Source organism: Onychostoma macrolepis, chromosome 20 (genome assembly GCF_012432095.1).
Source record: "Onychostoma macrolepis isolate SWU-2019 chromosome 20, ASM1243209v1, whole genome shotgun sequence".
In the NCBI taxonomy this organism is placed as follows: domain Eukaryota; kingdom Metazoa; phylum Chordata; class Actinopteri; order Cypriniformes; family Cyprinidae; genus Onychostoma; species Onychostoma macrolepis.
The window spans coordinates 9,259,923-9,276,629 of record NC_081174.1 but is presented as its reverse complement, the minus strand read 5'-3'; the positions used below and the strand labels follow the sequence as shown (position 1 = coordinate 9,276,629).

At 36.9% G+C, this 16,707-nt stretch overlaps 1 protein-coding gene across 1 annotated transcript; it reads right to left on the bottom strand.

Moving 5' to 3' along the window:
* Positions 1-891: 891 nt before the first annotated feature.
* On the bottom strand, positions 892-16,153 carry LOC131526660 (uncharacterized). Its single transcript, XM_058755020.1, has 5 exons — positions 15,996-16,153; positions 15,689-15,730; positions 8,886-9,065; positions 8,676-8,811; positions 892-1,301 (listed from the first exon to the last, which is right to left on the bottom strand). Exons 3-5 carry the CDS (start codon positions 9,061-9,063, stop codon positions 1,016-1,018), a joined length of 600 nt encoding a protein of 199 aa, XP_058611003.1. The 5' UTR covers positions 9,064-9,065; positions 15,689-15,730; positions 15,996-16,153; the 3' UTR covers positions 892-1,015.
* Between the last annotated feature and the right edge of the window lie 554 nt (positions 16,154-16,707).

Here is a 16,707-nt window from a genome sequence, read left to right as displayed (position 1 = left end):
TGCATCACAACTGAGGTCTACTTTAGGCTTTAAAGGGATAGTTCACCCAAAAATGAAAATTCTGTCATTAATTACTCACCCTCATGTCGTTCCAAACCCGTAAGATCTTTGTTTATCTTTGGAACACAAATTAAGATATTTTTTGATGAAATCCGAGAGCTTTCTGACCCTCCATAGTAAGCAACGCAACTGACATGTTTAAGGCCTAGAAAGTTAGTAAGGACATTGTTAAAATAGTTCATGTGACATCAGAGGAATGAACACATATGTGTCATGGTACTCTCATGAACGCGTGTCGAACACTGACACGGAAGAAGAAATTGTTGTTATTTTTGTTTGCTTTGCACACAAAAAGTATTCTCGTAGCTTCATAAAATTGCAATTGAACCACTGATGTCACATGAACTATTTTAACGGTGTCCTTACTATCTTTCTGGGCCTTGAACGTGGTAGTTGTATTGTGGTAGTTTATTTTCTGTTCCAAAGATGAACAAAGGTCCTACAGGTTTGGAACGACATGAGGGTGAGTAATTAATGACAGAATTTTACTTTTTTTGGTGAACTAACTCTTTAAGTCAGAGGATGTGAACAGCTTCTAGAACATCCAGGACAGGTTGTCATCAAGTAATTACGGTAATTGGTACGAGTTCTCCGAAAACACGACTATCAATACATATCACAGTACATATAACATTGGGCACTGTGTTTGGTCGCAACTTGCTGTCCAGTGGAAACTCTGGACCTGAAGCAAAACCAGTCAAGAACCACTGCTTTAGTGTCTCAGTGAGCAGGAGCTCTTGAATCCTGGGCAAATATCTCTCGTACGGTGAGTTCTCGCTCGCACAGCGGTTGTCCTCGATGTCTGATGTATCTTGCTTTTCGAGCTTCGGCCAGTGCCTGGGCAAAGATTGGTAGCGTGTGAACTGTTCTTAAATGTCCATCCGGAGCCAGCATCTCAGAGGGGAATAAAACAGGAGAGGATGGAAACCTATTCCTATTTATCTCAGTTCCTCTTTCAATTATCTTTGTCTCGTTCCCTTAACAGCATCCATTCCCTGTCTTTCTGGCTGTCTTTTTCTCTGTCCCTCACTATGTTCATGTGGGCCCCTCTGTCTCTGTCCTGTTCTCCATCCATATCTCTCTCCTGGCTCTCCTCTCTTTCTGTATTTGTGCTCATGGCGGTGAGAGAGGTGACAGGCTGCCGTTTTAGGTCTGGCAGACAGAGCGTCTCAGAGGAGTGTTCTGCCCTTTTCTCCCCACTGCTCATAAACTCCTGAACACGAGCCTGCAGCGAAGAGGACCTGGACAGATTGAGAAGAGATAGAGAGAAATAATTACTTATTAAATGTAAAAGTCAGAATGCATAAAATTACATCCTGATAACTCTAATTGGCTTTACAATGACGTACTCAGTTTATTTTGCAGTGTATATCTTCATTGCTCAACTTTTGTCTGAATATGCAACTTGTTGAAACTAAGAAAGTTGCTTTTTTCACTCATAAGATGTAGTTTATGGCATCTACGAAAAGAGGCTAACTGGGCCATGCTAACAAGCTAATCCTTGCCTCCTTGGTTTTCACAAATTATAGGACGTGTTTGGCAGGGTTTACACTTCAACTGACATCAACTGACTTCTCTATCTGGATAACCGATTAGATCTGTCTTTCCCGCACAACATTTAAATAAGAGCTTGGTTCTCTCGAAACCACATTTATGCATTTCATTTGCTAGACCTTCATATATTGATTTGTTTCTGTAGCTATTTTCAAGCTTCGATTGAATGCTCGCATCGCTCCACAAAGATATAAGTGTACGAGTCTCACTAGCGCTCCACGGCCTGATGGTGTCCTCCATCTTTCTTCTGACAGTTCAGGAGAGAGGGGGCGGGGTTTTGCTTGATGTTGACCTGCGAATGCAGATATGATGGCTGGATTGCGTTTACATTACACTGAGATCTGATCTGAATGCATCCTTGACTACCTCTGGATCAGGACACGCTGATCGGATAACTTTCCGATAAGAAGCGCGTTTACATTTGTCTTTTCAATGTGCATGTGGACAACATCCGGATACAGGTTGCATGTCCGTGCCAAGTGTAAACGCAGACTTTATGCAAGTTTTACAAGTTTTTAAAATTTCTGTTTTACTATTCAAGTAGACAGAATTGTTCTTGGGTGCCCCAAATTGCTTCCAGGAGGAATTGCAAATATGGCCACCGAGTGAACCGACTTTCCTTTAAATGGACTTTCATAACTGGGTGATTCTTAGATTATGGGCACTTTCATGTTCTTTGGTCATATTTTTAAAAATACATATAATTTCGGACAAATTCCTCTTTCTTTGTCAAACTAACAATAAAACCACCTTAAAAAACCTTTTACTACCTTTCTATTATGATTTTTTCATACTTTTCAACCTCCTTATAGGTGTCAAAATCACTGTTTTCTCCTTGTCGCACACCCAGACTTTTAAACTTCAACAATGAAAATACAGTTTAAAAATATGACTTATCTGGTAACTATTAATGTACCTGAATTAAGCACTAGTAAAATAATTAAAATACATTATAGTATTTAATGTGAGACCACTATCAATGTTACTTTTTATACAAAATATAGCTGTCGCACAGTATTGGTGTCATTTCCACCACAGCACGGTAATGTCCCTTTAAAAGGTTTGTGTGAAAGATTGTTTAGGTGGTTTCTATGGAAATGTTCAATGACATCAGAGCACATGTTGGACATGGAAGGAATTTAAATTTATCAACAACAACATGTGAAGAAAAATCAAGGTAAATATTGCTTGATCAGTTAATATATTTATTCTACGTCATTTCCAAACATGCTGTAACTTCAAGGGTGTTTTTAAAAAGCTAAACATTTTAAATTAAATAAGAGTATTTTGCATACATGAAATGCTAAGTATTAATTCAAAGCTAATCAGTGACGCTATCTTCCATTTTTTCACAAAAAACTACACCACAGTCATTTCCACCACACTGCCTCTGTGGTGGAAATGACATTTATGGTTACAAAGTACAATTTATATGTTTAATGACTTTGTGAATTGAGTTTAATGAGTGTGATGAGTTTAAGGCTTTTTCTAATAAATATCTCTACTGTTTAAAAGTTCTCATCACACATTAAAAATGTATGCACAATTTATGAGATCATGCTCTACTTAATATAAAAATCCAAGTTATTTATTTTCTAATAAGCTCTTACCCAAACCAATATTAAATTTCAGAGTGTGACAGGTGTACAGTTCAGCATTTGGTCCTTAGGGCAGTTAATTTATCTCATTGACAAATGTATAATTATTTTACATTGTGGAAAAACTGGTAAAACTAGTTACAAAAATGATTTTTGACAATTCTTCAGTGGCATAAGTTATTCTATATTTAAATAGCTGTATATTGAGATGTGGTGGAAATGACATTTGTTCATTGCAGGTCGGAAAAATTTAAAATATTAACAATTTCTCTTGTAATCTAAGTTTGTCCTCTTACAGACCTTAAAACTAGACAAATTATTTAAACTTATGAGACTGTGTTACGTGACTTTTGAACAAGTTTTATTCAACTTCACAATGCTAAAAGTGCCCCTAGCTGAAGAAACGCCCAACTACCTATAAGAGTTTAATACACTCAGCTCAGCAAATTTATAAAAATCTGTACAAAAACCAGCCAGCACATTCAGTCTGGGTCTGCTTATTAACTTTCAGTCAGGATGATACCACAGAAGACAGCTGCCTTTCTAGGTAGTGGACAACCTGCCAGTTGTCTAGGTTTTGGCACAGAAATATTGTCTTACTCAAGAGAGTGCTGGTAATGTTACCGCAGTTGTACTCGGGACATTTTCAATGTCAGGATCGTCTTTCATTTCTACTGTCATCCTTTTAGCAGCTTCTATTTGTCCGACATTCAATTAGGAGTACATTTAGACAAGTCCTAAATGTCTTCTCCCTAACAACGTACAGCTAACAAACCATTACATAGCTAAAAAGATAGTTGAACGCATTACTTTCAAGAACTCAGGTTCACTTTAGTTTCCTGTGACAGTATGACTGACATAGCATGAGGTTAGATGTTTTGATCAGCTGAGAAAGTTCAGACAGGCACGGTGGATTCATGGCAGTCTTGTGCGGCAGTTTGCTGTCCATATCCAGCGAGCACTGATTGGCTGGCTTAGGTCATGTCAGGACAGTGCTGAGGTAAACAGTAAATCTTACACCCCTCCTCATCTCTTCAACCTGCCACACTAGACACAGCAGTTGCAAGCGCTCAGAGAGAGACTGTAAATTTGTTGCAGGTTGGCAAAGGGTGGTATGATGGAAAATAAAATGAGTTGAGAAGTGTGTAAACCTAAAGGTTAAATGAGGCATCGCTATTGCTTAGGTGACATGATGCTCTTTTTTTGTCTGTGTTTAATCATTTGTTCAATGTATCTCAATGATAGGTAATGCGTTAACTAACAATAACTAATAAATGAGCGATGCATTTGTTAAAGTGTTTATTAATCCTTATTAACATTAAATAATGAAAATACAACTGTTTACTGTTAGTTCATGTCAACAAGTCCATTAAATAATATTAACAGATACAAATTTTGATTTTATAATAAATAATGAAATTAACATTAACTAAGATTAATAAACTTTTCATTGTTATTCATATTAACTACACTCTCAGAAATAAAGGTACAAAAGCTGTCACTGGGGCGGTACCTTTTCAAAAGTTACATGTTTGTACCTAAAGGGTCCATTTTGGTACCTTAAAGGTACATATTAGTACTTAAAGTGTACTTATTTGAACCTAATAGGTACAAAAATGTACCTTTTGAAAAGGCACCGCCCCAGTGACAGCTTTTGTACCTTTATTTCTGAGAGTGTAATGTAGTTAAATAATGTTAACAAACGAAAACATATTGTGTTACCAAAACTACATTTTAAAAAAGCGATTGATACCCACAGTGACTTGAATACACCTGAAATACAACACGAGTAATGTCATTTCTGAATTAAAATGAATTCTGATATTTTATAAGAGGGCATAAATAAAAACAGCAGATTGAACTGAAATCATAATTATGACGGGGAACTCATTAAAATAATACAATTATTGAATAAAATAATTAATATAAATAAAAATAAATAAAAATTTGCAAAACTTTTTTGGGAAAAAATTATTGCGGTGCAACCAACAGGTCAATAAATCGATAATTTGACCATTTTATGATGAGGCAAGGTTAGTTCAGGTTGAACAATGTCAAGTGGTGCAACTTTCCAAAAATGTAATGATAACTAATGATGTTCATAAAGAAATACCCTCAAATGTATTTTATATATAATGAAAATGTTATTACTTTTTAACTGACATTTTTACATATGTTAAGTTAAAACGTTTATTTTTTAAAAGCATTATTTAATACAAAGATTGCATTTCTACCCACTTGGTGCTTCATTGTGATAGATTTGTAAAGAATTTTTTATAAATCAGGTCTGATGTTACATGGACGGGGCATCTAAACACTTCTAGTATCACGGAAAGAAGGAGGAGATGCATGGGAGAGAAGAGGAAAGAAGAATGAGAAGAGGAAACAAACAAAAAAAAGACAGAGTGTCTCTGTCAGGGAGTGAACCAGAAAGGAACGAAAGAGAGAAGGAAAACAGGAAATAAGAGGAAGTAAAGTGAAGTAGGCACAAGTTGGTTGCCTACAGGCTGTCTGCCTAACAAGCATAAAGACGAAGAACCACCAACCTCCCTTCAGGTCCACAGAGAGACAGAACAGACAGACAGAAGGAGGCTGCAGTGGATGTTACAGGAAGTGCAGACGGTGCACTGTGGGAGAGGGAGACGGTCAAAACACTGTCTATTTCCGTCTCTTGTGTCTTCCTTGCTATTTAGCAGATGCTTGTCATCCAAAGCAACCTTGAGATCACTAATTGAATGGACAGTTCCAGTGGAGCAACCTGAGATGTGTCTTGCTCAAGGGCATAAACAGGAGAGCGATTTCTCTCGCTGTCTCATTAGCAGCCCAGATCTTTAACTATTAGACGACCACGGCCTTTCCCAATTTCTTTGGTTCACTGACTACATTGCTTCTTAGATCCTATAGTGCCCTCCTCCTTCACTCTCATTCATTCATCTCTGTGTCGATCGAGAGTCACCTGAGAGTCAGACAGTGTAAATATATTAATAGATGAACATATCAATGTAGGGGGCTAAAACCTAATAAATCTTTTACTAAGTAATTTGTATGTGTTTGAGGATGGATGACTCTGTGTGTGTATGTGATTATCCCATCATCAGATTCACTGGTGCGGTTAACTGAGGAAATCCCCTCAATCACAGATGCCCATCACTGCACACAGACTCTAATCAGAAAGCATTCATGCACATACATAACCGACCACACACACACACACACACACATTCAAAGCACAATGCTTTAATTCCCAGGGACACTCAACCCCACATTCACATTCATACAGCACATATATGCAAGTTCGCCATCATCCTGTTGCTAAAACATAATTTGATCCTCTCACCCAATCCTAACAATTTGCCTGTGCAGAATCAAAAGCTACTTACTGAATACTTAATGTGTTCAGTGTTTTATAATACATTCATTTCTTAATATAGAACAGGACTATTCGACTGGTGGCCTGTGGACCAAATGCTGCCTTTTTTTAGTGCTGTGGCTCACATAAGGATGCCAGTGATTTATCTCAACTTAAAAGGTAATTTAATAAGATTACAGACATATTAGCAAATTGGATCAAATGTGGAAAGTGGCCATTTTAGTCTATTTCCTCACAGACTGTTTCCCTTAAAGGAATAGTTCTCCCCAAAATTAAAATGTTTGCTCAAATTTTACTTACCCTCAGGCCATCCGAGATGTAGATGAGTTTGTTTCTTCATCAGGACAGATTTGGTGAAATTTAGCATTACATCACTTGTTCACCAGTAGATCCTCTGCAGTGAATGGGTGCCGTCAGAATGAAAGCCCAAACAGCTGGTAAAAATATCACAATAATCCACAAGTAATCCACACCACACCAGTCCATCAGTTTTGATGTATTGTAAAGTGAAAAGCTGCATGTTTATAAGAAACAAATCTATCATCCATATGTTTTTAACTTCAAACCATTGCTTACAGCTAAAATACACAGTCATCTATCCATAATATTGTATATTTTTATAAACTGTTTGGACTCTCATTCTGACGGCACCCATTCTCTGCAGAGGATACATTGGTGGGAAAGGGATGTAAAGCTCCATTTTCCCAAATCTGTGCTGAAGAAGAAACAAACTCATCAACATCTTGGATAACCTGAGGAGGTGAATTTTCAGCAAAATTTCATTTTTGGGGTTAACTACTCCTGTAAGCCCAAAGTATACTTCATTTTTGACGTGAACTCTTAGCACATGCTTATACAGCCAAACACATGGCCTTACAAAATACTCACAGACAAAATATTCTTGCTCAGCCCAAATTTTGATAACTGAGGTAATTTATCAGGTTCCATTTATTAACATTAGCATTTATTTATTAATTAAGCATTTATTAATCTTAGTTAATGTTAATTTAAACATTTACTAATACATAATTCAAATCAAAAGTTGCATCTGTTCATATTATTTAATGGACCTGAGCTAGCATGACCTAACAATGAAGAGCTTTATTTTTATATCTAACTTTAGCAAACATTAATAAACACTGTAACAAATGTATTGCTCATTGATAGTTAATGTTAGTTAATGCATCAACCAATAATAACTAATAGGACCTTATTATAAGTTTTACAGTTTACCTGGGGTTTTAAAACCCTCAACATGCTCTAAGATGATCAGTGTAAAAATTCTTACATATTTACAAAAATGGCTGTATCGTATGTCTTTAATTGTTTTGTTTTTTAAAAAGTCCTTCCTCAAAGTTACACCATTTGCATGTCCAAATTTTCTGACATTTTGTTTTGGGCTCCTTTAACTGTAAACATATTCCCTGTTTCCGTTGCTCTATCCCACACATGACATTTCGAATGCAAAGTGGGTCTAAGATACAATATCAAACATTTATAGAATGGGAGGTGTCTAGCTTCCTTTTTAGAATCATACCCTGAAGCAGAGATCCTAATTGCAAAGGATTCATTTTCTACATTCTGTTTGAAGTTGTGCTGTGTCAAGTATCAAGTGGAATAAATTCTCTCATTCCTTGTTGAAATCCATGCCAACCCCAGCCTAACTGCAGAGTGGGGTACATGCCACGGCTGTAGCTGGGATACAGGGGAAGGCGATCTGTATAGTCATGTTACATAATGAGGCACTAAAGAGATTAGCTTCATCTTGGCACATCACACTTTCTTTGAAATCCATCAGAATTATCAGGGCCTTCGCTGACTGAAGCATATAGAGTTGTTGCATCCAGCTATGAATGTTTATTGGATAAAAACACCTGAAAGTATTTAATATTTAAATACCAGATACACAAAAATCTGTACTATATATTTTTTTGCCATATACTTGCGATTCTTTCATTTATTGGTATCAGTCAGTATTGTGTATTTAATTCTTCATGCTCAATTCCATTTTTGTTTGTAAATCTTAGAATTTGAAGATAGTGAGAGGACACAACTAGACTTTATTTAAAAAAAAAAAAAAAACTTGGTCTCACCTGTGACTGTCTGCCTCCTTTCCTGCCGTTGGGATGATGGGTAACAGGGTCCTCTTGTAAGATGCAGCAGGATGACCAGCATCATGGTTAGAGGGTCGTAGTCCCAAACTGTGGAGTCCTCTTTTCCAGGGATTACCTGACAAGAAAGAGATATGGTTTAATCTATTAAATGCTCTAATTTCTTTTAGAGAGATGTAATCCCTCACATACCTGTTTTGATGGAGATGAGGTCTCGGTGAAGTCTGCACTGTTCTCTGGTCAGTGTGTTGAGGTGGTAATGTTTAGCCTGGTCGAGTCTCTGCAGACCCTCAGCCAGTCTGGCTTCGGCCCTCCTCTCGTCTCGTCTCTGAGCCTCACCAGGCCATGGCAACCAGTCTCCACGACGCATGCCTGATGATGATGTTTCATTAATATATTTAAGTAATGTCACAAAAATGATAAAGCAGTACCATAACAAAACACACACAAAAACAAGCTAAAATCAGACCAACAGCACAAATGCGAGGATTGCTTTCATACAACAGTTCAGTAAACAAGAACTTATTAAGTAACTTGCCTGTTATACATAATATTGTCAGTTACTTTTCTCCATCTTTGCTCCATCACAAACAAAACTTATTATTGTGTGTGTCCAAGTTTCTGAATGAATCATTGTTTTTTAATTGACTTGGTTCAGCTGTGTTTCCATTACCCAAACTGAAATTGCAAATTGAAAATACGCCCAATGGAAACATGTCAATTTAACAAAAACTCCCATATATCACAAAAAAGTTTTTACTCTTGAATGAGGTGGCTTTTCAGGCAATTCAAAAAAGGAATATTTCACAAAACTGCAATTTTTTTTTCACATTTACATGTCACCTGGCATACGTGAAAGTCACATGATCATTCTTTAATGTACAATAACCTCAAGAAACACCTCATGCATGGCCGCTCTCAAGTATAAGCTTTACACTGCACACGTCTGCAGCATATTGTGTCTTTGACACGGCCACTAGAGCTGATCACAGTCACTCTAGTCCAGTCAATGCTTGTGTTTATACCAGCTGTGCCGCGGCACATTTCAGAAGCGGCTATCTGTGCTGCTTCGCTAAAGACACCGACGTCTCCTGCGTTAAAACATAACGGCTAGTGCAGTGGCTGCAATATACGTAAAGTTATACCAACATCCATCGCCATTACTTATTGCGAGAGGAAAAAATATATATTTAGTTGCATAACATTGGTTAATGGAAATGCCGTCACTTCACAAACTTTTTTTTTTAATCAACATAAAATATTGCTAAAATTTTGTGCAAATCTATAACGAAAACACAGCAAAAGACGCAAAAGACTATGCATGCTAGCCATTACCATAGTAAACATGGTAAATAGACCGCTTGAAGAAAACAATATCCCAAATCATATAGGCTATCACAATTGTGTATTTATTTAGTAACATATTCTAACTGTCAGTAAGCCAAGTCTCATCTCTTTATACCTGACTGTCTGATGTTCATATTTAGCTCCACGTATGGCATAAAATATAAAATCATAGTTTTTGTTCGGGAGCTCCCTTTGCTACTGAGGTTGTATTTTTGATGGAAAAATTAAAGGAATGATAAATCTTTCTAAATGTGATGTATACTGTGACTACAAATAAACACAGACAGTGGAAAAGTGGCTAATGATTCAGTGTTTTGAAAGAATGGGTCGAGTTATTGTTTAATGAATCACACCTGAAAAAAGTGCATTAAAAAACAGTGAAATGTCCCATTGCTTTTGGACTAAAGGTCATTGCACACAGAGTCCGAAATTTCCGCGCTTTAAAAAATAAATACGACCTCACGTTGCGTCAATCACGTTTACACACTGCCTCCGAAACTTTTGTCCGTCATAAAAAAATTTGGATCAGGTTGGATTTTCTGCATTTTCGCATCCGTAGTATGCATTTTGATAGGAAAGGATGAGGAATACGAAAAAACGGGAAAACGCACGCGAAAATTTTCTCAGTGTGCAATGACCTTAAATATCAGGGCTCTTGGAACGTCTGTCACATGTTCCCAGTTTTGTCTTATGTTTGGACTTGACTCCGAAGTTTATTGTGTTTTCAGTTCCTCTATTCTTCATTTCCGCCATGGCCGCCTGATCTGTCAGCTTCATCATGGTGGTCTCCTGATCCCCAGTGCTCTTCAGCTCCACTGACTCTCCTGTGTGCATGTCCTCCACTTCCACCTAATGGGCCTGGAGACCAAGGCGAAGCAGGGAACCAAAGTGGAGCAGGACACCAGCACACCCACAGGGGAGCTGATAGTGATAGAGACCTAGGTGGAGCTGATGGGGATGACAACCAGAGCAGAGCTGAAGACCACCATGGTCAAGCCACGCTAGAACTGGTAGATCAGGAGACTATGGCAGAATAGGACGAAAAGGTAACATAAAAGTTCACAAGACAAACCCCGGAACATGTGACAGTGTCGCTCAGCCATAATGGTGTATATAAAGTCCAAATGTACCAATAATCAGGAATTGTGCAAATCAGGGTCATCCAGCTAAAATGCATGCAAAAGGTGCATTTTTAGACTTAGATTTAGAAAAGATTGGCTCTTTTAACCAAAAGGTGGAGCTTCTGTTTCTACTGTCTCCACAATTTCTCCAGTTTAGCAATATCTCCCTGGTCTGTCTTTCATGAGATGTATCAGTACACATGCACTTAAAAAAAGCAAACCAAAACATCAGCAACAAATTCATTATTTATAAAAATGTCTTTCAAATACATAATCCAAAATATAAGCCATGTGTAGGCCTAACATAACAGCACCGGGGAAAACACATACACCTACATACACAAGCGCTGATATTCAGTATAGTATATTCTCTCGATGGGCTCTCTGGGATGTCAAGCTTGACTTTGTTACTCATTCCATTGTTATGCACAACCATATTCAGCACATCCATCCCACTTGCCAAGAGAATATAATTATTCAAAGCATCTCATTCACTCAAATCCCCATTTGCTTTTTGACAACTGGGTCAGCTAAAGAGATCCTTAATGCTGAATAGTTGGGAACACTGTACTGTCATTCTCTGCTAAAACCAATGGGATGCATTAATTCAGCATTTATAGAACAGCTGCGGTGTTTAAAGTGACCCATGTTTCTTCAAAGTCACTGGTAAGTTAATATTTATACATTATTAAAGTATTAATTACCATGTGATAAAGTTTTAAATGAAATAGCCCTATGTATAAGATACGTAATTCTGGTTTTCTTTCAAATGAAATTGAAACTAAAATAAAAACCTATAATGATATAAAAGCTCATTTAAAATATGAATAAATACTATAATACTATAGTGTGAAAAAAATACATACATACATACATACAATACAACACTACCAATGACAACCAGTGACAGGCTTCTGTGAATATTAGAAAATGAATACAATTTGGTCTTCAGTAGAACGTCAGTCTTACATGACTTAAACACCCAATCATTTTACAAGTTTTTAAAGACACATGTAACATGTTTTTAGGCAATAGTCCCTCCCAACATCAAGGATTCAAGAGAGTGAGACAGGGCCCACAGCAGGATAAGAGATACAAGCTTTGATGAAGCACTTCCTCCACAGCGTTCATCAGTCAGACGTGAGGAAGCTGCTTTCAGCCTGTTTGGGTCATTGTGAATGAGTAATGGGCTTGAATACAGCAAAATAGAAGCACTGCCGATAAAACCTTAAATCTCCCTGTTCCATCGGCCCTATTAGCTTGTAATTGATTACAAATAAACTATCGGCGTCTGGTCTTTAATCACATGTCGTTGGCCTTGGTGTAACTGATCAGGGTTGGTGATACATAATAAACCCATCTAGAATAAGTAAAACATTTTTTACTGTCCTATTTAAGTTTATATAGAGTTATAAAGAGTTCAGATCAGGTTAACTCTAAGGACAGGGGGATATTGCTGTCTGACAATATTAATGAAGTATTTGCAAGCCTGAATTCCACTTTGCTTAAAAAAGTGTATATCCATTAGTAAGGTGACTTGCTAAACTGGTTATTATGGAAGCCTGTTTCCACTACGTGAAGACAAAACAAAACAAATAAAACAACAAAAAAGGTCATTGCAACTTTTTGTCTTTCTATAAAGATAGAAACTTTATTATAGAATCATAGAATACTTTATTGAATTATAGAATGTTTCTAGAATAATTGTGAGATAAAAACTCATAATTCTGAGGGGGGAAAAAATCACAATTGCATGATATAAACTCTGAATTCTTATTTTTTATCCTCACAATTTTGAGTTTACATTTTGCAGTTCTGAGTTTACAGTATATCCCACAATTATGATATTTTTCTCAGAATTCTGATTTTACATCTCGCAGTTATTTTTTTCTGACACATTATAAAAAAAAAAGGTAATTGTGTAATCTTTTTATCTCTCAATTTAGACTTCTCTTCTCAGAATTGTGTTTGCTAATGAACACCTCTATTTCAACTTTTTAATTTTCTAAAATTTCCCTTTGAACTCTCTTTAATCAAAGTACTCATCTTGATATGTTTGAGTCAGTAAAATATGCCTCCTTCTTCCTCTTATCTCCCTTGCTCATACCAGGCCCCTGTGGTAATATACCTTCGACCAGCTCAGTCATGCCTTTGCACATCACATATGAAATATCTATCAATGATTGTCAAAGCTAATCTTTATGTTTCTAATCTCAGAGAACAGTTCAGATCTGTGTCACACGGCCAGCAACTTATATTAAAATCAACAACCATCACAATCCATTTTACTTCATGCATTACAATGCATTTCTGACTAAAACAGGATATGCAACAAGAAAAAAGCATGATGGAGCTTGAATTGATCCATTGAGAATTTATTTTATTTTATTTTATTTTATTTTATTTTATTTTATTTTATTTTATTTTATTCTTTGGAATAATGTGCATTGATGAATCATTCACAATAAGACCAAGTGCAAGCAAAAAGGGTCAATTCTGAACTTTAACTCATTCACAACTATCAAATATTAACCATCAAGAAGCCTGAAATTCCAAAACAAAAACAATTTAAAAAAAAACTACGAACAATTATGAAACAATTATGTTTTTCAGCAGTGCATATTACTCATCAGTTAAGATGCAGCAGCAGAATGTATTATGTTTGAAGAGGCCATGAAGAGCACTTAGTCTCAATCATAAAAGGATTCCAGCAACGACAGGAAAATAGTTTTAATATACCTGCTTTAATTAGAGATCATTACCACCATCTGAAATAAATTCCTCTTCTTCAATCAAATCATTTAACAGTCGAGTCCGTTACTACAAAAGCATAACAATGGGAAAAATTGCTTTCCCCCCACACACACATCAAGAGAACTACCGTCTCCGGTTAAAAAGGCTTTTGTGCACACAGCTGAGAAACAGCAGCGATTGTTGAAGTGCTCTCGTTAAACAAAAATCCTTTTTTACATAAAATGATGGTAAGGTTTGTAGCATTAGTAGTTCATAATGGCAAAAAAAATCATGAAAGGAACTTACTTTAAAGTCAGTCCAGCTTGATGTCAATCCTGAAACGTGACAGATTTCAAACTAAGAAATACGAAATACGATACGAAGTGCTAGAAAGTGAAAAAAGTTAACACTTTGACCCTAAATGTAATGAAATACAGTAAAATACAGTACCAAAGTAATCTTTAGTTTTAGCTAAATGCCCTCGGGGCTGTAGTTACTCACATTGAGATGCACACAATGTCTTCTCTTTAGTTTGTTATTCAGACTCCTCTGTCACCCAGATGGTTACTAAGGGTAACTAGGGCTCTTGACAAAATAGTGACCTGTGACCAATGACAATGACGAGCTCTCCATGGATACCAGCACACATTTATATTGGCCGGCGTGGATAAAGAAGGGAAGATCAAAGCAGCTTTATAGCCTGTTCTTTTAATGTATACATCTTAAGGGCAGATGCAATTGAATGCTTTTATGTTGGCAAAAGTTTACGGTTAGTCGCTTATAAATCGTACTATAAGTGTGTAATAATGTTTTGTAATTGCATTTAACACTTTGAGTGCTTGTCATTATGTAATCCGATACATTTTAGCACAATATTGATATTAAAAGCATGTAATAATGTAATGGTGTAAATATATCCCATTATTTGCATTTATCATAAGGTTTAATGAAAAACATACGCTGCCTAACGTGATCTGGTTGATCTGGTCTGGTTGAGTTCCCTCTCGCTGACACTTTATTCTTTAGGAGATAATTATTACTTGGATGTAATGAGATCAAACCCAGAGTGTTTAAAGTTGTGTGAGAGTTATAGTTTAGATACGTTACAAAAGAAATACAATAGCTATTCTCTAAAAAAAAAAAAATTACCAAGCACAAGGCCTACAAAGCAAAACTACAAAAGTCTTTTAGGCCCAGTTTCACAGACAGTGTTTAGACTAAACCAGGATTAGGACGTAGTTCAATTAGAACATTTAAGTAATTTTTAAAAAACATTACTGGGGCGCATTTTGAGACAAAACAAAGGCACTGATATATTTTAAAATCAGTCAGTGCAAGTGTCTACGTGTCTACTCATGATGTGGAGGAGAGAGCATTCAGTGCACAGCCGAGCCGAGCCGAGCCGAGCGACGACAGAAAGATAGAGATGGCGGATAAAAAAACACAAGAGGAAAACGTCTGCGGAATGATAAGGCAAGAAGTAGGACCCGTGTAAATATCGGATCAGCTTTCCAGCGCTGGAGAGAACTCTTAGGCCTGCGATCGGACGCCGAGGCTGCTTTGTTTCTTCTTGATCGGTGAGTAACACAACCGACGTGCCACACCGCAACAGCTAAAGCCTGCCACTGGACTCCTGTATTTCAGGCGAGAATGTAGTTGTTTAAAACTCAAATCTGCGGTTTATTTATAAAAATAGCGCCTATTTGAAAATGTGCTTCACCGATTTCGGAGACGTGAGCTCCACGCGATCACCGGGCGGTCAGTGCTCATGTATCCCGAAGAGAGCAGCCTCACCTCGGCTAATCCTTCTGACATTTGCCGCTGGCTCTGATGTCTCTGTAGTGGTTAAACAAGATATAATTCGTTTTGGGTAAATCTAACAGATAATCTTTGGTCTTTATTCTATTGTTCTATTAATATGTTAAAATGAAAACAGGCAATGTTTGATATAATATTTTGTTTCATTGTAATGTATGTATGTTCCCTGAACTACATTTCTGCGGCTATTAATATGTTTAAACGAAAACGAAAACAGGCTATGTTTGATATATTTCGTCTATAAATACAGCGAGGAAGATTGCAGAAGCCAAGGCGAGCTGACCGATGTTATCAAGTACGCTGCTTTGCAGAATTACCGGACTTGCGTCGTCCCGCCCGCGCGGGAGTTCACACTCCGGAGTCGAACTCGTGAAGTCCGAACTACCGAGGATGCAAGTCCGAAATTTGCGTACTTGGTATTGACAAACACGCGCAGACCTAACGTTACGTCACCAGACTATTTGCCTAATCTTCTCGGTACTTTAGACCGCGATGGAAACGCAGACAGCAACGGGTCTGGGGGGAAAAAAGCTCCTGGGACATATTGTTCCAGGTAATTTCGGTGGAAAAGCGGCTTATGTTTCACAGAACTAATCTTTGCCTGGGTTGCGTATGCTATGTATATGTGGGGCGGATCTATCAAAATAGGGGCGAGACCCTTTTGGGGTAGAGGCGTGTTTGTTTTGGTGATTTCAAATATCAACATTGGCTTCCAGAAATCGCTTACCCTGCCTTTAATCTTTATCAGGACTTTTTAAATTATTATTATTAATAAAAAGATCAAAGAACAGCATTTATTTGAAATAAAAATATTTTGTAACATATTTTGTGACTTTTGGTATAATGAATGCAACTTTTCTGAAATAAAGTATTAATTTCTTTCATAATAATTAAAAATACATATATACTGACCCAAAACTTTTGAATGTGTATAAATATGATCAGAGTGGCAAAACAATTTTGATCCTGAACATGTGCGATGTTTTACATTATTT

What these genes read in the sequence shown, in the direction of transcription:
- LOC131526660 (XM_058755020.1), bottom strand. Translation starts at nt 9,063, where the DNA reads ATGCGTCGTGGAGACTGGTTGCCATGGCCTGGTGAGGCTCAGAGACGA. An exon ending in CCTCATCTCCATCAAAACAG is followed by an intron (nt 8,812 to 8,885) that starts GTATGTGAGGGA and finishes CTTTCTTGTCAG; the next exon opens with GTAATCCCTGGAAAAGAGGA. An exon ending in AAGGAGGCAGACAGTCACAG is followed by an intron (nt 1,302 to 8,675) that starts GTGAGACCAAGT and finishes CAATCTGTCCAG; the next exon opens with GTCCTCTTCGCTGCAGGCTC.